This window comes from Carettochelys insculpta, chromosome 16 (assembly GCF_033958435.1).
Source record: "Carettochelys insculpta isolate YL-2023 chromosome 16, ASM3395843v1, whole genome shotgun sequence".
In the NCBI taxonomy this organism is placed as follows: Eukaryota; Metazoa; Chordata; order Testudines; family Carettochelyidae; genus Carettochelys; species Carettochelys insculpta.
This window is the reverse complement of record NC_134152.1, coordinates 5,657,964-5,685,186: the sequence shown is the minus strand read 5'-3', so window position 1 is coordinate 5,685,186 and position 27,223 is coordinate 5,657,964. Positions and strand designations below refer to the sequence as shown.

The window sequence follows — 27,223 nt, the reverse complement described above, 5'->3', positions numbered from 1 at the left end:
ATTAATGATCATTAGTATTGCTTCATGCTGATCATCTGCATAAAGACAGACCATCTGTATTACAATCTAAGGCACTGATTCTGGACCACCAGCTTCACTGAAGACTCTGGGACTTTACCTGCGTGCCTGGTTCTGATTGTGGAACTAAAGCCACAGGCCACAGATACCTGGAAGGAAAAACATGCTTGGACAGACAGAGGCTGGGCTAGATGACAGATTCCACTCCCAAGGGTCAGTGTTAAGTGGACCTTGACTGAAGTGAGCATGAGTGTGAGTGAGGGAGCGGGGGGCAGTAAATTGGATCTGTCATAATTCCTGGCCCATTTGTGCTTCAGCTCTTACCTAGGGGGCATGCTTCCTGGGGAGCTGGCTAGGGCAGGGATTCCACCATGGTCCTGGGATCTGAGCTGCCAGACACAGCCCGGCCCAAGGCCCTTCTCCTGGGCTCGGCCAGGGAATTGTAATAAAGCAGAGGAGCCAGCAAATGAAAAGCAGGAAGCTGGTCGAGGTTTCGCTGCCTGCAGGTGGGGTCTGGGGTTGCAGGGGGAGGTGCCTAAGGCGAGACCCCCCCCCTACCCTGCCCTAACACCTCCAAGGGGGCTGCAGAGGGACCAGGCAGCCCCGGGGCAGGCCGGCTGCAGGAGGCTTTGCAAGCTCGGGTTGCACCTGGCCAAGGCGGGAGAACCTCCTTCCCCTGCAGGGCCCCAGGCAGCCTGGGCCAGGCACCCCGCCCCCTCGGCCGAGCCAGTCCCAGCGGCGACAGGCAGGTATCCCCCCCGGGCAGGGCACGGCGGGCCGGGCCGGGCGCTGCCTGCGCTGCCGCATGCTTGCCCCTAGGGGTCGGTATGAGCGAGGGCTCGGCGGCGGGAGCCGCACTCGCAGCGCAGGGGCAGCGCGGAGTGCGGGTTCCCGGCCCTCGGAGAGACACGCCGCCTGGGGAGCCAAGCGCTGGAGCCGGCTGCGCCGCGCCGAGGTGAAGGGGGCGCCCGCCGCGCGGCCCGGGGGAGGATGGAGGGCGGCGGGCGGGGAGTGCAGGGGAGCGGCAGGAACGCAGGTGGGGCAGCGAGGCCACGTGTGGGGGCACGGGGCGCTGGGGGGGGAAGGGGAAGGAGGCTCGGGGGACTCTGGGGGGGCTGATGGGGGTCTGGGGGAGGCGCCGGAGGGAAGATGGGGGGCGGGAGGGAGGCGGGCCGGGGAGGGGGCGCTGGGGAAGGGCCGGAGGGAGGGCGGTGGACTCTCCGTTGCGGCCGAGCTGCGGCGCGGTAAAGTTTCTGCCCAGCAATGCGGGGCGGCACCTGGGCGGGCGCGGGTGGGACGAGGCGCCGCGGGGCTCCGCTTTCCCGGGGGGCTTTTAGCTCCGACCCCCCCCCCCCGGCTCCCTCTCGGGTGGAGCCGCTGAAACCGGCTCCGTTAATAGGTAACCGAGCCGCCCGCAGCGCCTGACCTGCGGGGCGCACGTGACGGCTGGCCGGGCCGGGAGCTCCCTGGGCCGGGCCGGCAGCTGTTCTCCTGTGCCCGGGCCGCCTGGCCCCGGCCCCTCCCGGGCGATCGGAGGTTTGCTGCGGGGGTAGGTGGGCAGCCCGGCCGGTCCGCTCCTGGCGGCCCCTGTTTGCGGGGGTTAGCAGCCGCCCTGTAGGTACCTTGGCCTGGGGGCGAGGGGGAGGCGCACTGTGGCCTGTCGGGGCAGCGGGGCTCCCCGCGGGTTTTGCTGCTCCAGGCCCCGGGCGGGGGGTTTCAGGACGGAGCCCATCGCCACGGAGTTCACCTGGCACAGCTGCGGGTCAGAGGCCACGAGGATGGACACCCAACGGGCCCCAAACAGACCCCAGCTGCTCCGCTGCCGTGGCACTGGGGCCCCCGCACAAGCCCTGTGGCTGGAGCCTGCAGCTCCCATTCGGGTTCGGCTCTGGTCTGTCCCATCCCAACTGGTCATTTCCCCAATCCTCCCTGTCCTCCCTGTGTCACCCACTGGGCCCAGCGGTGTCCCTTGCCTGGCTGTGGCAGAACATGGAAATGTTTCCATTCGCTAGACAGTTCTTTGCTGTGGATCTGATAAGACGATTATTGCACCCTTGACAGGTTGTTCTTTCTGGTCTGCCTATGATTAATACAAAAGCTAATTGCTTTTCCAAACCCGGGCCCTAGGCAGCTCACTGAGCCTGTCAGAGGTCCCTGCCCACCCAACTGGTTTGGGGCACGCGGACCTTCGGTGCGCAGCTCTTTCAAAGGCCTCCCGCTTCCACAGGGGAAATCCAGCGCCAGGAGAGCGTACTGAGACCCCATCTGCAGGGAGGGCAGCTCCCAGTCAGTAGATGTTCACCAGAGGTGAAACAGTTGGCCTCCCTTGAGTTCTGAGCACCGCCCTAGCCCAGAGTGCATGTTCTGTTTTGTCTGACTTGCTGCTGTTGTGGTTTGTGGTGCCTGCCTGTTGTCTCTGCTTCTCCTCCATTTGGGGGCGGGATGATGTTTTTGCGAGCAGGGCATCCAGCAGAGTTTCTGAAACTTTTTGAGATCACAGAACACCAAAAGTAATAATTTTGATGCCGAACGCCTATATGAAAAGCTTCTTCCACAAAAAAAAAAATGTTGTCAGCCCCCCAAAAACCCCAGCGATGCACACAGCCAAACCAAAATGAAGTCATTTAATCAGGTGTCATAGTAGTGAAGAAGTCACATTGTATGTGGGTTTAATAACAGAAAATATAGACCACCAGAGTCTCACACGAAGGAAGTGTCGAGCGCTGATGCACACCTGTGAGTTGTTCTGAGAGCGCCTGTGTGCCACAGAACATTGTTTAAGAAACACGGGTATATTGTTTTCTGCTCATTATTGGACCCCAAATCCTCACCTGGGCACTTGCTCGCTTGCTGCTTGTCTCCCTCCTACCTTGTGCCCTTCCAAGCCCCTGTGCTGAGATTGCTGTGAAGGGGCTGGAGGGCCAGCTGACCGATCAGGCCCCTGGCTGTACCCCCTTCCCTGGGTGAACTGCTGGGTGGGTTTCCTCCATCCGGCCTCCTGCCCTCTTGAATTCTGCTGGGAGTTGGCGCCTACTGCCCTGAGGGCAGACTGTGCACCAGGGTGCCTGACAGCTGAGTTCCTTGCCACCCGAAGCAGTCCGTCTGCTCAGCCATCCGTGTTGCATGGACTTCCTGGTGTGGGACCCTCTGCCAGCTGGCTGTGGGCTCATGTACCTTCTTTCCCTGCCCTCAGCCTGTGCAGTGCCTGGCTTTCCATTGCCCTCTGCTCCATGTAGCTTTCTTAGCCCTGTCCTAACCAAGCGCCTTCCCCAGCTGCCTGTATTTATTCTCGCTCTGTCCCCCGCACACACCCTCCATGGGCGAAGGGCTTGCGGGGAGGGGGGCCTTGCCCCTGCTTGCCAGCTTTGCATCTCAAGAGGAGTTAGGTGACTCTTACTGCTTGCATGAATGCCACCTTCCCCGTGGGAACGCCAAGCAGGGGAGCCTGGCGAGCACCATGGACGTATGCCCAGATCCGTGCCTGCACGAATGCTGGTTGCACGTTGGATACCAGCCATCGCTGAGATGGCAACTCCTATTTCGGCAAAGCAGGGTGTGACGGGAGCTCAAGCCTTTGCTGGGGTGTGAAGATGAAGGGTGGCCGCTTGCCTGGAAAGGGCAGAAACCACACTCCTGTCATGGCACAGGCTGTTAGCACCCAGAGCAGCCCGCAGGGTGTCTGTGGGGATCACTCCTGTACGAGGAAATCGAGAAAATGTTTCTCCATCAGCTGCGGCTGCGTCAGGGCTGAGCTGCCCGGTCATGGGACTCTCTGCTCTGTGTGCCTTCCTGCTCTCCCACTGTCTGCAGCTGCCTCCGCCTGCCTTCCTCAGAGCTCTCTTCTCCTCCTCTGCACTTTCCTCTGGGGCACCCTTATGTGTGGAAGTCTCCTGCTTCTGCTGGGCAGGATAATCACCCTCTCTTGAACCTTCCTAAATAACCGAGCAAGTGCTTTTTCCCAGACACAATCCACATGCCCTGTAGAGCCCAACCTCCCCTCTATCCTGGGAACTGACTTTGTTAGCCAAGATACCAACAGCCCAACGTTCAGGTCAGTCCTTCTCCGTAAGCTTGGCTGTCCCAGGTGTTCCTCCCTCAGGGCTGCTCAGCCCCACTCCTGGTCCTTTCTCTCCTGTGGAACCACTCCCAGCTGTCTCTGAGCCTTCAGGCAGGCGCTTTCAGGCGAACGCTGACAACCTGTTCCAGTGTCGTTTAAGGTGACGTGGGAGCAGAAGGAGGAAAGATGCTTAAAGCAAGGGAGCTGGGTGGTGGGGAGAATCCATTCCGGAAATCTACCTTCCCTGGCAACTGAGGGCTCATGCGTCTAGACTGGGCCCATCTCAAGGGGATTAGCAACTCCTGGAGGCGAGACTCGGTGCCTAGTGTGATGTGAGATTAGATGTGTCTTGTCCAGCGCTGAGCACTCGGGTGCCTCACACCTGCATAACACACCTCTGCAGTGCCTGGTCCCAGGCCAAGGCCGGGAATGCTGCGGGAAGCCCAGTGGAGCCAGACAGTGGGGGCCAAACTCAGGGTGGTCAGTCAAAGGCGTGGGGGGGAGGAGTGGCCCAGCAGTGCAGCCTGCGCTGACCACGTGGGAGGGCGATGGCTTGTACCATTGGAGTCAAGCGGGGAGGGTGTGACTCAATGTCATGCACCTGCGGGTGGGGGCGGGGCAGGGACACTGGCACAAGGCAGCTGCTTGCACGTGCTGCATCCCAGGCGGGGGTCGGTCACTGCTGCTGGAGTTGCTCTGGGGACCTGCCCCGTGTCCAGCCCTGCTGGCGCAAGGAAGAGGCGGCTGCTTCCCCCAGGCAGCTACTGAGAGGTGCAGCCCTTCCCTCGGCAGGGCAAGGGTTAACCCCCCCTTCCCAGGTGCGGCTGTTTCTTGCCCCCATGGCTGAGCTGTGCAGGGGGGCCGGCCTCCCTCCTTGCCCGTCTCCTGCATCCTCCAGCCGCATCCCTTGGTACATGCCAGGTTGTTACCCTCCGCTTTGGTGACCTCACAACCACTGCCATGGCAACGGCTTATGAAGTCACAAGTAGCCGGGGAGGCAGGAGAGAGGCTGAGGTTGTCTCTGCTGTGACTCGGAGGGGATCAGGGAGTCCCCAGGCGTGCTGGCTGGAACCTGCTCTGATCTCTCTCCCCAGGTGGGCGGTTCTCTCTCTCGCAGAATGAGTCCTCCTCCGACGGGGGCTTGGGTGCCACTCGGCTTCCTCCACGCCGCTGGTTCCACTTGATCCGGCTGCCACCTGCTCCCAGCTCCCTTCCCGAGGGGCTGCCCCTGCGCCGTGCGCCCAGCGGAGAGAGGGGGCCCCACCATGCTGGTGAAGGAGTATCGCATCTGCATGCCGCTCACCACCGAGGAGGTAAGTGCTGCCGATGGCCGGGGCCATGCAGGCTGCACGCCGGGCAGCTGACGGATTAGAGGGAGGGCTCGCCGTTGGCTCAGGGGGCGTTGTGGCCCCAGGAACACCAGCCGTCGAGGGGTCTGCCCTTCTCTGGAGCCAGGGCGCTATCCGGAGGGGCTGCCTGGTGTGGGGTGCACGGCACAGCGGGGGCCAAGCTCAGGGTGGTCGGTTGAAGCCCAGGGGAAGGAGTGGCCCAGCAATGCAGCCTGGACTGACCAGAGGGGTGGGGGGCAGTGGCCTGTCTGTACTGACCTGGGGGGTGGGGGGGCAGTGGCCTGTCTGTGCTGAGCAGGGGGGGCAGGGGTCTGTCTGTGCTGAGCTTGTGGGGGGCACAGCACAGGCCAAGCACTGCTGGGGGGTAGAGCGAGCAGCAAGGGACAGAGGAGGGCTCAGGTGGGGAGAGGGGCCGGGGGGGGGGAGAGCGGCAGCTGGGGGGAGGGGGGAAGGGTGTGAGGGGCTCAGGGAAGGCACGCAGGGCCGAGGGGGCGGGTGGGTGTGACGGGGCTGGAGGAGGGATGGGACAGGCTAGCAACAGGCAGTGTAGGTGGGAGTGTAACAGGGCAAGGTGGCTGCAGGTGTGTGGGAGTTGGGCTGGGCTGGGGGGGCAGTGGGGCAGGGGGGCAGCAGGAGATGGGTGGGGTGGGGCAGGGGGGCAGCGGGGGGATACGTGGGGGGCTGGGGGGCAGTGGGAGGTAAAGACAAGGAGCTGAGGTGCAGCACCTTAGCTGTCACCCCTCCAGTCCCAGGTGTGAGGATCTGGCTGGGAGCACTGGGCAGGAGGGGGTGGGGGGTCCGTCCTAGGCCAGGGCTGCCCTGATCCTGCCAAGAGGGGCAGAGCTCCCTCTCCCCGATGTGTGTCTGGTGGGTGGTGAGAATCCCCCAGGCCAGGGCAGACAAGCTGGCGAACAGGCTGGGGCTGCATGACCTGGCAGCAGAAGGGGGCAGATCTCCAGGGTGCCGGGTGGGGGGTTGGTGCCAGCACCTGCCTGTCTCCCTGCCAGCTGCTGCCCTGGACCCTGGAACCCAGCCCTGCAAAACAGAGAGCGGTGCCGGGTGGGAGGCCCCTGCCACCTGCTCCATCCCCCCCTGCCCAGCCAGCTGTGTAAACGTGCTCAGAACCGAGGCAGGGCTCAGTCCCCACAGCCAGGGGCCGGAAGATCCCCAGGGCGAGAGCAGGGGGAGAGCCACCTTCTGTGCCTGTGGTGGGGCCTCCCAGGCACATCAGCCTCCAGTTAACGTCCACCTCTGGTACCAGGGGAGCGGCTCCGACCCAGACCGTTGGTAATGGGATCCCAGCCTCCCTGGTGACTCCAGCTGGCTCAGAGGCTCTCTGCCCTGCTGCTGTATGGCTCACCCTGGGGAGTTTGCCCTTTGCTGCCAGGGCCCAGCTGGGATAAGAGCCTGATTTCTGATCCTGGGTCTGTTCTTGGTGCACAGTTAGGGAGCAGCTGATGAGGTCTAGGCTGTTTCCCTCACTGGGTCTAGTGCCGAGGGGTGTAGCAGGTGTGACGCTCAGGGCAGACGATCTGGGTTTTAATCCTAGCGCTGCCACAATGGGCACCTGCCTCAGTTTACCCGTCTGTACAAGGGGCTCTACAGTCCCGAGCCTTGGCTAAAAGACATCCACTGCACAGTTTCTCACGCTGCTGTCTGAGGGGCCTTGGCTGGTGTCCACAGAGAGCAAGCTGGGCATTTCCAGCGGCGCTGTTGCATGACACCCCCCCCCCCACCCAGGGTTTCACTTGCACGTTCAGCGAAGGCATTGAGCGATGGGGAGGCAGGATCAGGTGGTGGCTGAGAGGGGATAAGAGGTGACCCACCCTGGAGAGGTTTGCTCTGTGCTAAGAGCACCTCGTGCACCCTCGCCTCTGGGGGCGTGTGAAGCCGGGCAGGGAAACCGCAGGGTGCTGTGGGAAGCAGGCAGGGGATTCACTAATGGGAGTCTCTGACCGTTCCCTAGCCTGGCATCTGGGAAACGCAGTGACTGGCTGCACGAGGCTACCCACGCCAAGAGGCGCACGTTCAGGGCCCTGTCTGGGCTGCTGGAGCCAGGCCTAGCCCTGCTCTGGAGGAGCGGGTGGGAAGTCGAATGGAGTGACTCTGGTTTGAGAAACCACGAGGGGGCCTGTGACACCTGGGAGAAGGTGGGTCAGTGCTGCTTGGAAGTAACCTGAAACCTGCGCACTTGTGCGCAGCAGCTCTGCCATAGCCTGGTCTGAGAGGCCGGATCCTGGCGGCCCAGAGAGAGCGAGAGCTGAAATAAGCCACAGTGGGTGATTGTAAGATCACTTTGTCCACTGGGCCCATCTCTGCCACAGACCTGCAGCAATGCCCACTTCCCTGGCGCCAGGGCTGGGGGCTGGCCATGGCGCGCTGCTCTCCTATACAACCAATGGGCACATCGTGGCTGCCCCGGCCCTATTCACCCCCTGCAGGGGATGCGCCGCCTGCTTGGCACAGGGTGACTGAGGGCAGCTGGACTCGCTGTGGTGCCAGTGCATGTGAGGGAGCTACCTGGGGCAGTCCTTAAGCTCCGTCTCCGCCGGCAACTGTGGCACGGATGCAGGTGGCAGCCTGTGCTGGGAGCAGGGGAAGGGGGTGATGGGAGCGGAGAGCTGCATTTGTGGGGAGAAGGCTTCGCTGTGGGTGGTGCTGGGAGAGGAGAAGCAGGGAGCTCAGCTCTGGCTGCAAACTCCAGCCACTTCCTCACCCAGCTCTAGCTTCCAGCCTGGCCCCAAAGCTGGGTGGGGAGGCAGCTTTGGCTGGCTGTGTAATGCAGTCGAGTCTGCGTTGGTTCACCCGGGCGTAGCGACAGCAGCCGTGGGGTGGCTGGCGGGGGGGGGCAAAGGCTTCAAGCCACTGTGCCGGGCTGCAGCGTGCAGGCAGGAGGGGCCGGGCGCGTCTGAAAGACGGCCAGAAGCTGTGGTTTGACAGACGGCACCGAGCTCAGCATGGGAGCCCTGGGTCAGCTACCTGAGAGGTCTCCCCTGCATGGGAAGTGTCGGGCAGGCAGCTTCCTGCCTGCTGCAAAAGGCCGTCGTTACTGTGGCAGCGTGCGTCATGGAAACTTCCTCACCGACAGCTCTTCTGAGAAACCGAACCGGCGGTATGCTACCACCGGGCGGGGAGCCCCAGCCCAAGCCCTGCACAGTGATCGCTGCCCGGCTGGCACCCCACTCCTCGCAGGTCCTCAGGTGCTCTGCAAACACTCTTGAATCAACGCTCTATCCCTGCGAGGGACGGGGCAGCCCAGAGCCCATGTGTTACAGAGGGGGAAACTGAGGTACACCTAGGCTGGCATCTCCCCTGCTTTTCAGAGGCTAGGGCAAAGCTGTTGCCACAAAGGGGTGTGTGTGCCGGTGGGGGCAGGGGGCTTGCATTGCCCCTCCATCCCCACAGCTCATGCCCAGAAACCTGAGATTTGACAGCCCTTCCAGTGTTCACCTGTCTAGCTCCTGTGCCCAGTGCAAATCGGCCCTAAACCTGACCCCTTTGGCTGTGATACTTTTCCAGGGTGTGAGCATTGGAGCGTGAGCCCTTGGCAACTCTGACATCCAGGGAGGGGTGTGTGGGGCCTGGGTGGACCTTACCTGTACGGTGCATCCTCCGCCCCTCGCTAACCTTTGGGTGGAACTGCAGGGCCTCTGAGTGCCCACCCAACACCACGGAGGCCAGGCAGAGAGAGCAGGGGGTGATGCAGGCTGTGCCATGGTCAGCTGACACCAGTGCCAGGGGAACCTCCGGGTGGTTGGACGCTTGTGTTCCCAGGTGCCCTGGAAAAACAGGTCCCGTGCAGCGTCGGAGGCTGCCTACTTCTCGGGGGGCGGTTTCCCCGGCCTTTCCCTGGGGCCAGCCGAGGCTGCCTCTGCAGCTGCGGGGAATTATTTACACCTCCGGGCTGCACACAGGAAGCAGGTGGTGCTAGGCGCTGTACGGACGCGGAGGGGCCTATGCCCCCAGTGTGAATTCACTGGCAGAACTCTGGCAAGAAGCCGTTTGCAGCCTCCAGAGCGAACTGACGGCTTTTCCCTAGTGCTAAAAACAACGGGCTTTGTGATTCTGCACGGGGAGCGGGGGGTTCCTCCCACCAACTGCTGCAGACCCCAAAGGGCTGGGGAAAGCCGGTGGCGGCAGTGACAGCCCATGCTCCTGACCGCACACAGCGCTGTAGGATGGGGCGATCCCAGCTCTGTGGTGGTGTCAATAATTATTCCATGACTAGTGCTGCACATTGTCATTGCTTCCCGCCAGCAGGAGGACTCCGTGGATTTACCACTAGTAACCTAAAATACCTTGCCCGACAGCTACTTTCAGAAGGAGCCCTTGACCTTATTTGTGCTAACAGCTGTAGGCGGGGGCTGCGGGTGATTCCCCGGGAGCGGCGCTCGCTGGGAGCATGCTGCCCGCGCCTGCAGAGAGCTGGGGGCAGAACACTGGTACAAGTTGCACCTCCCTGGTCTGGCACCATCAGGACCTGACTGGGCCCGAACGAGAGAATTTGCTGGACCAAGGGAGGCCCCCTGCCATCAGCCCCCAAGCGCCAGCCGCAGGCGCTCTTCCCCCCACCGGGTTCTTTGTCCTGCTGCTGGCGACGTGCTGGGCACCCAGGCTCCGGCTACTGCCCTGCCCCAGTCCCGTGCTGCTCCCAGCCCAGCTAGCAAACCTTGTTGCAGTCGGCCCTTAAGCTCCCTGGCTCTCCACCAGGGTCATCCTGCCGGCCCAGGGATGCTGCCGGACTTGAGAGTGCTGGTTTTCCCAGGTGCACCCTGTACAGAGCTGTGCATTGATCACTTGGTAAGTTACCATGGCAGTAACTCCTGACCCAGGGAGCAGCAGTCACACGCTTTAAAACTGGATGGTCACAGAGAGGGCGCCAGGTTAGTCTGTATCTCCACAAAACAAACCAGCAGCCACGCAGCACTTTAAGGACTAACAAAATAATTCATTAGGTGATGAGCTTTTGTGGCTGTGCCTCTGAAAGCTCATCACCTAATGCACTAAAGTGCCCCGGGACTTTAAAACTGAGATATCTAAAATATCAACGCTTGCTGAGGCTTCCCAAGGATCCATCTTAGACTCAGGATAGGTTCCTCCAAGCTAGTCCCTGGTCTCTGGGTAAACAGCAGCATTAATGTTTACCATGAGGCATAAATTCCCATCAGCAAGCCCTGGTCAATGCAGTAGGTTCCCAGCACCCCTGTGCAAAGGTTGCTTGGTAGCCTGGCTTAGAAAGGGCCCATCAACAGCTCATTCAGGATCTCATTTTCCACCTGCCCGCTGGGGACTGCAGGGCTGTCACTTTCTTTCTCATGTGCTGCGAGAACAAAGATTTCCCGTTCCCATCTAGAGAAGGTTTACCATTAGGTGAAGTGGAGATAAGATCTCTCTGGCAATTAGGGTGATGAATAGGATCGTCAGCGGAACAATAAAATAATTATTATGCAGAAGCGTCATCAAATATTTTTTTTTCGCTCCCACATTTTCTATTGAGCAAAAGGGCCATTCTCTTTCCAGCATGATTCTGTGGAGCTTGAAGAGCTGGTGAGCCGTCTCCCTTTCTCAAGTAGGTCCTGGAAGTGGGATGGCTCCCAGATGCTGGGACCGGGGCTGTCGCTCCTGCTGCTCCCTGGGTTCAGTGGGGAGGGATCGGGTGGTATGATGCAGCGGTTGGAGCCCTGGGCTAGCGGCTGGGAGAGCTGGCCTCCTGTATGACCTTGAGCAGCTGGCTTGCTTTGTGCAAGTTTCTTATCTGTGTAGATCTGCGGTGTCCAGCACGGTCTCCCACTCGTCATGTGCGGCGACTGGGAGACCGTATTGTGGTGAATGGGGCTCTTGGAGCGTGGTGCCGGGCTGGAGCCCAAGCCCCTACCACAGGGCCCCCACCAGAGCACAGGGCTGGGGCCCGAGCCCGAGCCCCTGCCCCAGGGCCCCTCAGAGTGTGGGGCCGGAGTCTGAGCCCTGCCACAGGGCCTGCTGGAGTGCCAGGCCAGGGCCAGAGCGGATTGCCGCCAGTAATGGGGGATGCAGGGCAGAGGGGTGGGGAGGCCTAGGCTGGCACTCTGCCTCAGAGAGGTTGCTGACCCCTGGGCTAGAGGGCGCCTGGCTCTGGGGGAAGAGGCGTGGATGTGGCGAATAGGGAAAGGTGGCAACCACGAATGTGGCGATCTTTGAATTCCTGTTGGGCACCGCTGGTTTAGACCCTGGGGCAGGGCCTGTCTCATGTGATGGATTTACAGGGCCTGGCCTGACGGAGCCCTGCTCTCAGCTGGCATCTCTGGGTGCTATGTAATACAGCTGGTTGTAAAGAATGTCCCTGGGAGGACGGTGTCCTGGACCTCGGGTCTTCCAAGCAAGCAGCCTCTCTCTGTGGGTGCCCTGGGAGCAGCCAGGTTAAGATCACATTCACTTTGAAATGGGGCTGTGCAAACAGCCCAGGCGGCAGCGGGAGGAGCCCTTGGAAACTGAGTGGGTTCATGTTTGCACAGCCAAAACGAGGCCTTTCTGTGGTGCTCTTGGAGGGGCCCCAGGCAGGCTGTTGGCAGAAATCGCTGCTCACACTGAGGAGCTGTGCAAGGGGACAGAGTGAGCAGCTTGATTGACTCCTGCTAGCTTGGCTGAGTGGGATGATCACTCCCCCTCCACCTGGCCACAGGCTGGCTGGAGCAACTTGCCACATTCACCTCTAATAGGACAGAACGGGCTCGTCCTGCCCCAGGCCTTGGGGTTGGAGGCGGCTGTGTGGCCTAGTGGGATGATCCTTGTGCCTCCTGCCTTGGGGTGTTCTCCTGGGCTCAGCGCCAGACATGTGACTTCATGTGTTTGTCCTCCCAGCGTGTCAGTGGCGTTAGCTGCTTGGTGCTCTTCCCAGTAGGCAACACAGCCAAGGCCGGGCACAGGGGCTAACTGGCACCTTTGAAACGAGGTCACTGGCGGGAGAGCCATAGATGCTAGGTAAAGAATAAATGAGCCTCAGCTCCATGCTGAGGGTTGTGCTGCTGCTCCTCGCTCCCCACTCGGCCTGAGGACGGTCAGGACAGCCGTGGAGTGATTCCAGCCAGGTCTGCCTTCGCTCTTAATAGCAGCAGTTGTGCTCTGCTTGAGCCGGTGAGCTAGACGGGCAGTCCTAGCCCAAAGGTCACTGTGTGGTTGTCATGCTTTTATTTACTCACGATTATTTGCACTGTAGCCGGGACTAGCGTCCCAGAGCAAGGCCAGAGACCTCACCAGCTAGGGGCTGCGCAGCCCGAGGGTTGATGGGCTACATAGACAAAGGGCTGGAGGGGAAACTGAGGCTCCAGGAGGGGTGGTGACTTCGGTTCTGCTTCACTTGTGGTCCAGTGTCTCTCCCAAGGTGCGCTAGTTTTCCAAGCCCCCTGCCCGCATCTGACCGGGCCCGGCTGTAGAGCCTTGTCCTCAGCCTGATGGAGACCCCGCCGGGAGGGACCAGCTCTCGACACCCCTGTGGGGGCCAGCAGATGCTGTACCCCGTGCATGGGAGCCCCTGTCAGATGCTACAGCGGCTCATGCAGTGGCTGGCAGGCAGGAACGGACGCGCGCTCGGCTGATAGCTTATCTGCTCGGCCCCCGTTTCCATGTGCCCAGCTGGTTATTAATGTTTACACAGGCAGCTGCACAAGGTAAAGGATGGGTAGGCTGACCTGCTGCTGACAATGGAGGCTGACTCAGCCAGCTGTGTCGAGACCCACCCTTCGGCGCCCCCCTGCTGGGACTGCCCCGCCCCTTCAGCACCCCCTTGCTGGGACAGGCTGGGACTGCCCCGCCCCTTCGGTGCCCCCTGCTGGGAGAGGCTAGGACTGCCCTGCCCCTTTGGCACCCCCTGCTGGGACGGGCTGGGACTGCCCTGCCCCTTTGGTACCCCCTGCTGGGAGAGGCTAGGACTGCCCTGCCCCTTTGGCACCCCCTGCTGGGACGGGCTGGGACTGCCCTGCCCCTTTGGCGCCCCCTGCTGGGACTGCCCCGCCCCATTCAGCGCCACCTGCTGGGACGGGCTGGGACTGCCCCGCCCCTTTGGCGCCCCCTGCTGGGAGAGGCTGGGACTGCCCCGCCCCTTCGCCGCCCCCTGCTGGGACTGCCCCGCCCCATTCAGCACCCCCTGCTGGGATGGGCTGGGACTGCCCTGCCCCTTTGGCGCCCCCTGCTGGGAGAGTCTGGGATTACATCAGCAGCTCTGAGAGGCTCTCCCTTCCCTCGCTGGGGCCAATCCCATGTAATATCCTCACTAGTGATCTGGCAGGAAGAGGAAACAGCAAGTTGATGAAATTCCCTGATGTTCTAACTTGGGAGGAGCCGCAAATAACAGCCAGGGCAGAGAAGGAATCCAAAGGAAACATGAGGCAAAAAGGCTCAGCTTGCAAAAATGGAGACAAATCACACCGGGAGGGAGAAAAATGGACTCAGCTTTTGGTGGGGGCCTTGACAGCTCCCAGGTAGCGTTTACAGTGCCCTGGAGGTTGCAGTACGGGGTGGCATATCCAGCAGCATCCTGCCTGAGGGCGTGCATGGATCTCTGGCCGGGTCTGGGGATGCTGCACTGGGCTGAATGCCCCAGGAGGTTATCCCAGCGAGAGGTGAATGCTGCCCTGCTCAGCAGGTGCATTCTGTGGTCTTCTTGCACTGGTGCAAGTCCAGAAGCATTTGAGGGGTGTAGACACACTGGGGAGAGAGGCAGCCCTTGGGGTGGGATGAGAGCAGACAGTAAGAGGGAAAATGAGAGGCAGGAGCCCAGGAGAAGACACCTGCCAGGGAGGTCTGTGGCTGGTCCCCCAAGGAAGGGGAAAATGTCAGGCTCTGCCAGGCAGAACGCTCCTAACTCAGTCCCGGGTTGGCTGATAAAGGGGCCGGTGGAGCGGCCTGGCCGCGCTCAGCCGGCACCTCCCCGCAGTATGGCATCCCTCTGCTCTCGTTGCAGTACCGGGTTGGACAGCTGTACATGATCAGTAAGCACAGTCACCAGGAGAGCGAGAAAGGCGAGGGCGTGGAGGTGGTGAGAAACGAGCCCCACGAAGACCCTGTCCACGGGCTGGGCCAGTTCACCGAGAAACGGGTGCACCTGTCCAGGTGAGAGTTCTCTGCTTCATCCCCAAAGCACGGGCACCTCTCCCACTGTCCCTGGGGCCCCCGCTGTCCCTGGGTAAGGGACCTCGGTGGCAGCCCTGACCTTGTGGAGGGTCTGCTATGAAGCTCCATGTGGCAGCCCAGGGGCTGCGCCTCTCCTGTTTGTACAGCACCTTGCACAGGGACTATCAGCTGTGGCTCTAGAATGGCCACAGTGCCAGCAGCAGGCCACGCTCCCCCTGCGCTTTGCCACCTGGTCAGGAGACCTCCCCCTCCCCCCTGCACCTCTACAGGCAAGGGGACAGTGCAGCTTGTGGGGCCCGCTCAGCCTTTGGGCTCTGCTCAGACCGGCCCACTTAGAGCCAGTGCCGATGGAGGGTTTGAGAGGTGGATGTTTCTCCCCAACTCTGAGACCCTCACCTGACCCATATCAGCAAAGGTGGGGTGCGAACCTGCGCAGGGTCTGGCTCTCCCGGCCCGTGTGTGCCAGCACCCTCCTCCTGCCGTGCCTTTCTCATCCAGCCTTTGGCACCGGAGCCTGCCTGTTCTCTGCGTCGGCTTCTCTTTAAATGCCCTTGGGCACAAAGTGGGATCTCTCCAGCAGCCCCCTCTCATCAAGAGCACCTCCTGCAACTCAGCCAGCATTTGCCTTGGAGACGTTGCTTTCACCCGCCCTGGGGAGCAGAGTCCCGGGACACAGACTTCTGAGGGTCTCTGTTGAGGTGGTCCCTCTTCTGAGCTCCTTTGTGCCTTTCCCCCTCTGCACCTCCCCGCCCCACTGACTTTCCAGCTGGTGTTTCTAGCCTTCAGGCAAATCTCTCCCTGGGTAGGATTTGTCCCGGCATAGCTCACAGGATTCAGTGGCTGCAGGAGCTCTTGGGGACCTGCGTTGTCTCTTACTAGCCTGGCCACACGGCTGCCCCAGATGACATTCCTGTGAACCAGCAGGAGGAGCGTGTGCCTCAGTTTCCACTTGGATCCAGCTCGGGTTTGATTCCTAGTCCAGTTGGCAGGGCCCCTTCTGCGCCTCTGGATCCTTGAGCGCGCCTGACTAATCGCCTCCCTTAGCCACGCTCTCCCCTCCCCATGGCCAAAGATGGGCCACGCCCCACTGCGTCATCTTGCAGTGGTCAGTCCCTTGTCTTCCAGGCACCTGCCGCATGCACCAGCCCACGGTAAGGGCTACGTCAGCTTTCTCCCTAATTCCCTGGCTAGCAGCCTCCAGAGGCCTGACTCCTGATGCGTTCCTGAAGGGGAATGGCAGCTGCATCGGAGCAGCGTGGAGAGAGCTGTGCTGGGTGCCCTGGAGGCTCATGGAAGCCGCAGGGGCATGGATGCTGCCAGCCAGGTGTGCTATGGCCTGGGGGAACTCCCCTGATCAGGCATCCAACGCCGGCAGAAGCTTGCAGCCCTCCCGGACACAGGGGCAGTCTCCTGGCCCTGCCTTGCCCATGGGGAGAGCAGGCCAAAGGCAGCACGAGCCAGTGAGCCCGGCAGTCCCAGCTCTAGATTGTGCTTCGTGTAAATTGGCCCAAAGCGCCTGCTGCTGGTTTCCCAAACCTGGGGGTAAATGGCCCCCCGAGGATGGAGGGTGCAGGGCATGCCCCTGGCAGCTCCTTGGCTCTGTTCCCGGGGGCTGGCCACGAGCCGTCCCTGCGGAATCTCAACTCAGCCTGCTCCCCCGTGACTGTCACCCGATCACCGATCCCCAGGCTCTTGGAGGCACACTCTTTGGCCTGCCTCTCCCAGCCCCCCTCTGGGGCACTCGGCTCATCACAGCTCCTAGAACCCGGCTCGGTCTCTTCTTTGCCAGCACCAGGGTTTCTCCACGAAGGAGCGGTCAGGAGGCAGATGCAGTGGCCGCAGTGGAGAGGGCACTGCCATCTGCTTACAGGGAGGGAGCCCTATCACCACGAGGGAAAGTCCCTCAGCCACCGGCTGCTCCCAACATGCTCCCACGTTCTGCTCCCGGCTCCAGCAGCTGCACTCTCCCCTCCCGTGGGCAAGCCGTGGACAGGCTCCATTACATCACCTTCCCATGGCCAGTCTCTCGTCTTCCAGGCAGCTGCAGGATTTAGTGAATCACTACCTCCCTGGCAGCTGGGTCCCCAGCTGCAGATTTCACCTTTCCAAAGTTTGCCAAGGCCTGGAGCCAGTCTGCAGAACAAGGAAACAGCTGTGTATTTAATAAGGCTGGGGACAGAGGTTCAAATAAAAGCAGTTGAAAGGGTTTGGAAACAAAAACCGACAAGTAAATGACACCGTAAACCACAATCTACACCCTGTACTTGTTCCCAGCCGGCTGTCCCAGCTAAGGTATTTCTCACCCTGGCGACGTTTATCCCGCTCAGAAATTGGAGAACCACCCCCTTTGGCAGAGATCCTCCTCTGTGATGGATAACAGCTCACTCCAGGACCAGTTCCTCCGCTCCTGCATAAGCACAGGCCATTGTCTCTGAGCCCCAGGGCCCCACCTCTTCTGAGAATTGCTTTTGTAAATGCAGGGCTCTCCCTTGTCCTCTGGGTCAGGAGACAAGCCTCACTTTGCAACCTAAGATTCTGTAGTTTGCATTTCTCTTAACCTGCAGTCCTGTTCAAACCCCATGCAGAAACCGTGTCACTCAACTAATTCTGGGCTGTCCCCTTCTCCTTCGGTGAAATATGGAGAAGATGGTTGGGCAAAGGGGTAATATAGGGGCCTGCATAGGTCTGCGTCACACTGCCTAGGGCAGAGACGGCAGGCAGGTTCCTTTCTGACCCCCTCTCCCTCCCCACGCACCTGCCCCAAAAATCCAGCGAGTCTGGGAGAAGCAAAGATCCTACTCTGAGCTGGGCGCAAGGCCTTCTCCTGAGAGCCGTCGATGGGACAGCAGCTGGCTGATACCGCTTCAAGACTTCGGCTTGGTCTGCACCAGGACACTAGTTCGAATGTAGGTGACTTCGGTCAAATTTATAAGGAATCTGTCCACGCTACAGTGGATCTTCTGTCGATTTTAAGGCTTCTAAGGTCAACTGTTGCACTCCTGCTTTTCATCTCCATGCAGACGCCCTTGCAAGGCCAGCATGGAAGCCTTGCTTGTCTGCAGCTCTGGGAGTTCACGGCCAGCCGTGTGGCTGAGCTCTGCTGCCTGCTCTGCTCTGCTCTCCATGCCGGCCAAACAGGAAATGACACTCAGATTTCCCCGGGGCTGTTTCCTGCACACCTGGAGAGCAGCGGAGCTCAAAGCGATGGCCAGAGTGGTCGCAGTGGAGCACTGCGGGACACATCCAGGAGGCCAAGAATGTCGAATTTCACAGTGCTCTGTCTGCACTTCCCTAAGGTCGATCGTGCAGATCGAATTTTGCGTTGCTGCTCAGGAAAAGCAGGAGTGCAACAGTCGACCTTAAAATCGACAGAAAATCCACTGTAGCGTGGACAGATTCCTTATAAATTTAACCGAAGTCACCTACATTCGAACTAGTGTCCTGGTGCAGACCAAGCCTGAGTCTTGAAGCGGTATCAGCCAGCTGCTGTCCCATCGACAGCTCTCAGGAGAAGGCCTCGCGCCCGGCTCAGAGTTTGGAAGTCAGGCTGCAGCTCTCTGGGGAGGGAGTTGCTTGTGGGGGGTGGGGGTTGTTCAGGAATCGCCCCAGCGTGATGGTGTCTCTCCCGTCTGCACAAGGTAAAAGATAATGGGCCGTGTGCAGGGTGCTCCTTCGTGGAGTCAGGCGGCAGCCCTCTGCCCTGCAAAGAGTGAGTGTCTTTTGGTTAACAAGGAGTCCTGTGGCACCTTACAGACTAACAGATATTGTGGAGCATGAGCTTTCGTGGCAAAGCCCCGATGCATGCATCTGACAAAGCAGCTCTTTGCCCACGAAAGCTTATGCTCCAAAATATCCGTTAGTCTATAAGGTGCCACAGGACTTCTTGTTGTTCTCGAAGGCACAGATGAACACGGCTCCCTCTCTGATACTTGTCTTTTGCTTAGCAATCCGTTGCAAACCCCAGCCAGGCTCGGCTGCCATGTGTCTGATGGGCCTGTGGTCTGCCTCACCTGGTGTCTGACTTCTGGCCGTCAGCAGAAGACGACATTTCCGCCAGCCCCCGACCTGGATGTGTACTGTCTAGGCCAGGGTGGCCGACCAGTTAGAGGCTAAGAGTCAAAAGAGCTGTGGACAGAGTGCAAAGAGCCACATATTATACATTTATTTTTATGTATCTATAGAGCCATAGATGGATAGATATAGGACACAAAATACAGTCTGTTGATTGGCTGCTAAAGCCCCCCTGCCCTTCTCTAAGCCAATGCAACCCCCCACTCCCAGAGCCAGGCACCCCAACCCACCCCCCTGCTCTAACCCAGTGCCTGGGTCTCATCAGAGCCACCACCACAGCCACATGCTGCTTCTTCCAGGTGCTGGGGCCCAGGCACAGAGCGGCGGTGAGCAGTCCGTGCACGCCGCTCTCAGCAGGGTCTGCATTTCATTGAGCAAAGAGCCGCATGCGGCTGGAGAGTCACAGGTTGGCCACCCCTGGTCTAGTCACACAGCGATCAGCTTACTCCTTGGTATCCGAGCCTGCTGGACACAATAATTGCCATCTGCCCTGCTCGGACCTAGCACTCCTTTCCGTTTGCATTTACTGGTGAGCCATCCCGGGGGCTGAGCAGGTCTTTCCCTGTTCTGCGGTGGGTCAGTCTGCCCCTGTCTCCAGAGAGTTGAATTCGCTCCCCTGGCCCTTATTGCTGAGATTAGGCAGTGACTGTGGGGCTGCACCAGGATATAAAATGCAAGCTGGTTGCTAGCAAGCTCAATGCTGCCACCTAGTCTGGCCACGATCACTGCAGCCCTGCTACAAAATTAGGCACCGGCCGGTTGTAAGTCACACCGCGATGCTGCACCGAGCCTTGCCAATTGCCTTGGAGAGCTAACCAAGTGTTTGCCGCTAGATAAGCGCAATATCTGCAATAGTTCAGCTGCTCCGTGCATAGGGGACTACGAGGAAATAACTCGGCTGCTATTTATCTAAGGGCCAGCACTTATATTTTAAAGTGGCTCCATAGGGAGTTATTAGCGATTGTGATTAGAATGGAAAGAACTTAAAAAACCTCACCCCAGCGCTGGCTGTTCACTGCAGCATGCCCCTTGGCGGGAGCTGGACAACTGGGCTAGTCAGTTTTGCTTTTGTACCTGGTCGGTTTCCCTTTCAGGTTCCCCTTTGGCTAAGCAGGGAAGAGTGAATCCGCATAGGGCTGGTGTTCTCTCCTTTGAGCTGAGGGGTGCCCGGAATTTGGGGTCATGGAGATTTTGCCAGTTGGGAGGAGAAAAGGAGGATAGAATCTGCTCCCCTTGGGGCAATCTGGTTGCCAAGGAACAGACCAAGTCCTGTCTTCCTGAATGCAGGAGGAATCAAAAGACCAGAAGATCGTATCTCTGCTTACAGCCTCATGCCTCCAGGCTGCATGTCTTCGCCCTTGTTAGGTATAGCCACGTTTGCATTTGACCCACAAAACATCCCCGCATGGATGACAGTGTGAACGCTGCTTTGTTGGCAGGGGTGCTCTCCTGCCAGGAAGCAAATCATCCCCCCATTCACCCCGGTAGGGGATGGAAGTCTTTTTCAACAAAAGCGCCCTCTGCGCCGACGCTGTGTTGACGCAGTTTTGTCGCTAAAAGTTGCGTAGCGTAGACCAGCAGTTCCCACCCGTTTCAGTACCACGGCACACGGCAGTCAGACAAACCATTCCACGGCACACCCGCTCTTCTCAGCTGGATCGATTGCTCATAAAAGTCACATTTACTTACATTTGCTGTGGTTACGGTGTTAGTAGGCTGGTTGGCAACCTAGCAGTGCCAACGACAAGCTACACAAGGATCAGACGCATTATTCACGTTCCAAGCCCAGCACAGAATACACCGTCTTCGCCGGCGAGCACAGACACGTCTTTAAAATCTGCTCAACGCCAGGCGAGGGATGTTGAGTAAACGAGTAACCCCCGAAAGCAGCTCACCTCCCCGCCAGCCCGTTGGAGCCAGGACATATTTCAACCACGTCCCAGCTCCAGCACTGTGAAACTTGACATTCTTGGCCTCCCGGATGTGTCCCACAGTGCTCCACTGTGACCACTCTGGCCATCGCTTTGAGTTCCGCTGCTCTCCAGGTGTGCAGGGAACAGCCCGGGAAAATTTGAATGCCATTTCCCGTTTGGCCGGCCTGGAGAGCAGAGCAGGCAGAAGGGAGGAGGCGGGGTGTCTCCCCACCAGCTCGTTCTGGCCCGGCAGCAGCGTCTCCAGTGTGAACGGGACCCTGCGGGGTTGGCACTTCTGCAAAGATCCACAGCGCGGGGAAACAGCTGAAGTTTCATGACCCGCTTGGACAGTTGTCACCGCACGACAGCGTGCCGCAGCGCACTCGCCGAAACCCACGGGTGTGGACATTGCGCCAGTCACCGTCTCTTTCTCACGGGCGCTCTCACAAACCAACACCCACACCTGGGGAGCCCTGTGCCAGCGTAGCTCACATTCCTGGCTGGGCTCGTCCGCTGTCTTACATGGGGAGCGGGGGTCACACTCACATCAGACAAGTTCCAGGTTTAAGCCAATCCACACCATGCGGAACTACACGGTCAGGAGAGCTGAGCGCTCGTCTAGCCTTCTCCCACAGCGTCCTTGTTTGGGCTCCTTAGTTATGCCCCAGTTTCCAAGTCAGGTGATGCCTCCGTGCCTGCTAAAGGCTCCCCCCACCAGCGTTTTGGCTCACCTCCAGTCCGGCGAAAGACAGTGGGACTCTGCAGGCATGTGGAGACCAGGGACTGTGGGTTCCTACGTGAGGGATCTGATCTACAGAGGTGCTGAGCTCTTGCAGGGAAATGGAAGCTGCGGTGGCCAGGTCCCTCTGCGTAGCTGACACTTGTTTAGGTGCCTGAGCCAGGATTTAGGAGCTGACTTGGAGGCACCCAGCTCTGAAGACGTTGGTCCGAGTCTCTTGGGGTTTGGGGAAGGTGGGAAGGGTAGGCAGGATTAAAAAATGGCTTTGCAAAGGCTGAGCTTGTTCTCCCACCCCTCGGCAGCGCTACCGAGCTGTGTCTGGCTTATTAAAGCCCGATGGTCTGATCCTCCCGCCACACAGGGCTCACTCTGACGCCAGGAGCCAGAACTCCAGCAGGGTCACCAAAGTGTTTTACAGGCGACAATTCCTCGGGTGGGTCCCAGGTTCTCGGGGGATCCTGACAGCCGCATTGGAGAACCCGATTCCAAGCTGTGGCGTAGACACGACCCTCCCGGTGTCTCAGGGCTGCCTGTGGCTTTAGCCCCATAACAAGGACTCCCTTGGGTTCCACCGACCTGGCCGTGCGCAGCTATTTGCTCTCGAGGTGCCCGACCCTGTACACCTGAGAGGGCCTTTGGGTTTCACTGACGTTCGTGCTCACGGTTTCTTTCCCAGCCCTCTTGCTTTCCCCTCCCAGGACTGGCCCGATGGCCTGGGAGTTGGCTTTGGTCCCCCGCGCTCTCCCAGGCCAGATGGATCTCCTGGCTGTGTGATACAGCCCTGGCTGCGCCGCGCCATCTCTCGCTGCGCATTAATCAGCTGCGTACCCGCAGAGGGAGCTGCTGGTGCCAGACGGGGTATTTTTAGCTGCAGCACTCACGATTCCTCTCTCGGGGCTGCTATTTATAGAGGCTGGCAATGAATCAAACCACGTCTAACCTCTCCCCTCCCGCTCCAGCTCCCCGCCAATGGCTGTCGCAGCCGGAGGGGAGCTGGCGTGAGCTGCCTGTTCACTGTCAGCCCCGGCTGCTGCAGCTCGGCCTGCGAGAGGAGGCTCCTGGCGCAGACCGGTGACAATCGTGCCCCCCAGAGCAGCCACAGGCTGGTTTCCCTGGCCTGAACCTGGGGGAAAACGCTGGCAGCCAGGCAAAAGCAGGCAGGAGCCAGGGCCTGAACTGACTTCCCCGGAGACCAAGGGCCCAGTTGCCTTTGCTTTAGTGGGAGCCGACACTATTCCTGGAGCAGGCGGAGAGCACAAGGGGCCGGGCCCAGGTGGGTGAGCCGGGCGGGGGGGAGGTGACCAGTGGTGGGGGGTGGAGTTGGAGGGGGCCCAGGCTGGCCGGGGAGCCGGGAGTGGACGCACTGAGGCGTGTTGCTCTGGGAGGGCGTGGGGCAGCCGTGGAGCACGGTGTCCAGGGCAGTGAGGGGTAGCTGGGTCCACAGTGGGTTGCGGCCCCTCTGCCGCCAGCGCTGAGGTGCCCTGGCAGGGACGGTGCAGAACTTGCTGGCGAGGGAGCTCAGGCTCGAGCTCCCGCTGAGCTGTGAGCACTAACTCCCGCTCTGCTTTACCCCTGCAGCAAGCTGCCCGGCTGGGCCCGGGCGGTGACCCCCCGGATATTCTACGTCACGGAGAAGGCCTGGAACTATTACCCATACACCATCACAGGTAAGAGACGTCCCGTCGTGCCCCGCTCTCCGCCACTGCTCTCTGGGTGCCCCCAGGGCCGGCCTTCACCTCCCACGGTCCTGCCCATTTTTCCCACCCGTGTGCGGAATACATTTTGCCGTGCACCGGGGCCTGGGCCGACGTGCACCACCAGGAGCTGCGCGCTGCCGGCTGGGGAGGGCTCCCTGCTAATTAGCTGGGCAGCATTTGAGTCTCCTGGGGGGGCCGCCCAAGTGCTCAGCGCTGTCTCCTATTTCCTGTCCCCCCCCCCGCCGCCCCCAGCCAGCACTGGGAGTGACTCCCAGGTCCTCACAGAACTACGGAGCTATTCTCCCGGTGCCCTCTAACCCCCCGAGGCCGGGACTTCAGGTCGTTCATACCGGGCTGGGGGACCCAGGCGTCTGGCCCCCCCCAGACACACGCATTTGCCAGGGCTTTGTTGCCGGGTGGACGGGCCTCGGCCATTTGTCAGCCGTGGCCCTTGTCCGAGAGTCAGCGGCTTCTGGCGTCTGATGAGCCAGCCCCCGGCCCAGTGTTCGTCGCAGGACAGCCTGCCTTGAGCTGCTCCCTGGCTGGGCTGCCTCAGGCTCCCCCCCTCGTGTGCTACCGGCGGGGAAAGCAGAGCCCAGAGAGTCCACCCTGGCTGCTCCAGCTCTGCAGGCCACAGCCTGAGGCAGAGCCAACACCGCAGGGTGCGGGAGCTCGGCCAGAGCGGGTGAATGTGGAGCCTCGGGCAAGCTTCTCGCTGCCCGGGTTTGCCAGCAGCCACCCGAGCCCTCTGCAGGGCCTGCTCGTCTCCCGCCGACAGGGGCGGGCTGGGAACACCAGGCGTTCACCTGGGGCTGTGTGCCTGGGGCGTCCCAGGGCCTCCCACCGCTGGGGCTTCTCCAGTGTGGCAGAGCCGGTTAGCCATCCACGGTGTGGCACTGCCCGTCCATGGTGGTGCCCCCCCCGTGTCCCAGCCAGCTCCGCCTCCCTCTCCAAAGACAAGCACTGCTCCCTGCTCTAGAGCAGCCAGGAGGGGAATCCAGCCAGCCAGGCACCGAGCTGTGCCGAGCGCCAGCAGCGTCTGCGTCCTCCGCCCACAGCCAGAAATCCCCCCATCACCCAGGTTCAGGGGTTCTCTCCAAGCAGCGCATCGAGGGTGCACCTGGTGTGGTATTTGCATGCAGGGGAGAGCTCACAAATGGGGGGGACTCTTCCCACACAAGAGTGAGGCAAAACGGACACCGAAAGCCAGCCCCGTTCAGCGACACTGGCGCGGCGTCCTTGGGAATGGAAGCTCAGGAGATTTAATTCAGTTTCCTGGGGAGCTGACAGCTGTTTGTATGGGCAGTGGGGACTCGGCCGCAGCCTCTCTGGTGGGGTGCGTGGGCTTTGCTGCAGGAGGCAGAGGGACTGTTTGGCGAGGGAGGGGGATCCTGTGCCCCAGAGAGCCTGCGTCTCTGCAGCAGAGCTGGGGAGCTCCCCTTGGGGAGGGGCTTTTGCTTTTGCGCCTGAAGAGAAAAACTTCCCCTGCCCTGCATGATTCAGATGGGGTCCAACTCAGCTCCTCACGGCTTGTGTCACCGAGCAAGGCAGCATGGCCTAGTGGTCTGAGCCAGTAGGAATCCCAGCTCGGGCACGGGCTGGCTGTCCCCGTGGGCAGATCCCCCCAGGCCGCCCGCCCGCATGCAGTAACTCTGCTCCTCTCTCTCTCCCTCGCACCCTGCCGGACCCTGCGATCGCCGTGCTTTCGGCGCAGAGTACACGGTAAGAAGAGCGACCTGACGTTGTACCGCTCCCAGAACCCGGGCTGCTGGTCGGCAAGGCCCTGCCACGCTGCTGGGCACAGCTGGCCGGGGGCATCCCTGGGGGTGCATGAGAATGAATTCAGAACCGCCCCTGATTGCAGCGCAGGGGGGAACTCACCAGCCGCTCTCGTGCTGCTCAGCTCAGCCCTCGCTGCTCCCTTTCCCCCCATCCATCGTGCTCCCAGTGCACTGGGGCAGATGACTCCCCAGTTGGCCCTTCCCCCCACCCCCCGCCCCCGGCTAACCCTGCCCCCTCTGCTCTGAGAGCAGGTAGCCTCCAGCCGGAGGGAGAGAGACAACCCCTGCCCTGTCGGACACCGGAGGGGCCCCGGCACTGTCACCAGGTGCATCTTGCCGCTCACTGGCGGCTCCTCCCTTTGCACTCCGCTGCCAGCACCCGGCGCCCCTCCTGCCCACCGGCATCGTTCGCTGCCGGGGCTCGGCCAGCTCGGAGGTGGCTCTGGGCCTCCCCTCGCTCCGTCGGCTCCCTCCGGGGCAGACGCGGGCCGGCCCTGGAGCTGGGGGCCCTGACGCTGCCCGTGCTGCGCCTCTGCGGGCGCCTTGGGCGGGCGAGCCGGCACCAGCCCTGAGCGAGAGCCTCTGAGACCGGCGGGGTCTGCGCTGGGACACGCCGGGGCTGGGCCCAGGGAGGAGGACTCGCGTGGGCGACGTTCTCCCAGCCGCCGCCTAACGGCCTCTCCCTCCCTCCGCAGTGCTCCTTCCTGCCCAAGTTCTCCATTTACATCGAGACCAAGTACGAGGACAACTGCGGTGACAACGAGAGCGTAAGTGGGCCCAGCCTGCGCCCTTCTCCCCGCCGAACGCCACCGGAACCAGCCACGCCCAGCCCAGACACGTCCAGCGCCTCCAGGTCCCGTCCCCCTCGCATGGGGCAGCGGGAGGCAGCCCGGCACCACTCTGCGCCCGGTCTGTGACACAGCTCAGCCCCCGCCGGGTGCTTCTGAGCGAGGCTGAACACGGGAACGACCCGGCCAGGCCAGGAGGCCGTCCTCCAAGAGCGGCCGGAGCCGGGTGCTTCGGAGCACAGGCCGGGGTCAAGTGATCCACCCCCTCGTCCGGGGATCCCGTCAGCTGCGGGGCCGTGCCACTGCCCAGCCGGCCCCACGCAGGGCTCAGGGCTGTCGTACGCAGAGCTGCCTGGCCGGGGCAGAGAGGTGATCTCCGGCCCCAGCAGCAGAGCCGCGTCGACAGGAGCTGTAGGGGCTGCAGGCTGTAAAGTCCCTGTGCTCTGTGCCAGGACGTGGGGGTTTGGGGAGGCAGCTCCAGGTGCTGCTGCTCCTTCCATCCCTCCCACTCCCTGGGAGCCACGTCGCTGTGAGCACCGGATGCTGCCCTAGCCTGGGGTCTCCCTCCACACAGCCCCCATCGGCTGGGAATCGTGGCCAATGGGAGCTGTGAGAGGCGGTGAGTGCAGGAGCCACCTGTTCTGCCCCCGCCCCCTGCGCACGCACCCACCACATGGGAGCTGCCCCAGGTACGCACCCGGCAGCCCCATCCCCTGCTCCAGCCCTGAGTTCCCTCCCAGGCCCTGCACCCTCCCTCCTGCCCAGGCACTGCACCCCCACCTCAGCCTCCTGCCTGGAGCACCCCCACGTTCCAACCCCCTTGGCCCCAGGCTAGAGTTCCCTCCCTGCCCCCAAATGCCTCATCCCCAGCCCCACCCCAGAGTCCTCCCCCTCCCCCTCCTGAGCCCCCTTCCATGCTCCAAGCCCCTCACCCCCACCCCACACAACGCCCCTGTACGGAATGAATTCTGGTGCGTGCACCGGAATGGAAACGGTGTGCCACGCAGCCTCTCCGCTTTGGTGCACAGAACAAAATTCGTTCTACGCATGGCCGTGAAAAATTATCGGGTACACGACTGTCAGTCAGTCCCAGCCTCTGGCAGGCAGAGGCTACGGATGCTCAGAGCGCGAGGTTACCTCCCTGCCCTTCCTGGTTAACAGCACTGATGGACTTCCGAGTTCTGGTTTGACTCCTGTTGTAGCTTTGGCCTTCACAACATCCCCTGGCAGGGAGTTCCACAGGTTGCTTGTGTGTTGTGTGAAGAAGTCCTTCCTTTTGCTTCTTTACCTGCTGCCTGTTAACATCATTGAATGATCCCTGGTTCTCTAGAGACCTCTGTTATATCCCCCTTTAGCCATTTCTTTTCCCAGGTATTTTAACCTTTCCTCATACGAAAGCTGTTCCAGATCCCGGATCATTTTAACTGCCCTTCCCTGCACCTTTTCCAATTCTAATGCATCTAAGCAAACGTGATTCTGGGATGCAGTAACAGGTGTGTTGTGAACAAGACACGAGAAGTCATTCTTCAGCTCTACTCTGCGCTGGTTAGGCCTCAGCTGGAGTATTGCGTCCAGTTCTGGGTGCTGCAGTTCAAGAAAGATGTGGGGAAAGTGGAAAGGGTCCAGACAAGAGCGACAAGAATGATCAAAGGTCTAGAGAATGTGACCTATGAAGAAAGGCTGAAAGAATTGGGCCTGTTTAGTT

At 61.0% G+C, this 27,223-nt stretch overlaps 1 protein-coding gene across 2 annotated transcripts in view; it reads left to right on the top strand.

Annotated features, from left to right (window-relative positions):
* The first annotated feature begins 828 nt into the window (after positions 1 to 828).
* Positions 829 to 27,223, top strand: part of LOC142021933 (cytoplasmic phosphatidylinositol transfer protein 1-like) — a 34,897-nt gene continuing 8,502 nt past the window's right edge. Inside the window, exons 1-6 of one of the 2 annotated variants that reach the window (XM_075011276.1) lie at positions 829 to 973; positions 5,170 to 5,388; positions 14,360 to 14,508; positions 22,831 to 22,920; positions 24,635 to 24,671; positions 25,426 to 25,497. In XM_075011276.1, coding sequence (XP_074867377.1) covers positions 5,341 to 5,388; positions 14,360 to 14,508; positions 22,831 to 22,920; positions 24,635 to 24,671; positions 25,426 to 25,497 — 396 coding nt within the window. In that variant the 5' untranslated portion in view covers positions 829 to 973; positions 5,170 to 5,340. Of the gene's footprint in view, positions 974 to 1,545; positions 1,568 to 5,169; positions 5,389 to 14,359; positions 14,509 to 22,830; positions 22,921 to 24,634; positions 24,672 to 25,425; positions 25,498 to 27,223 lie in introns of those variants that run through there. The other variant, XM_075011277.1, reaches the window with a different exon arrangement.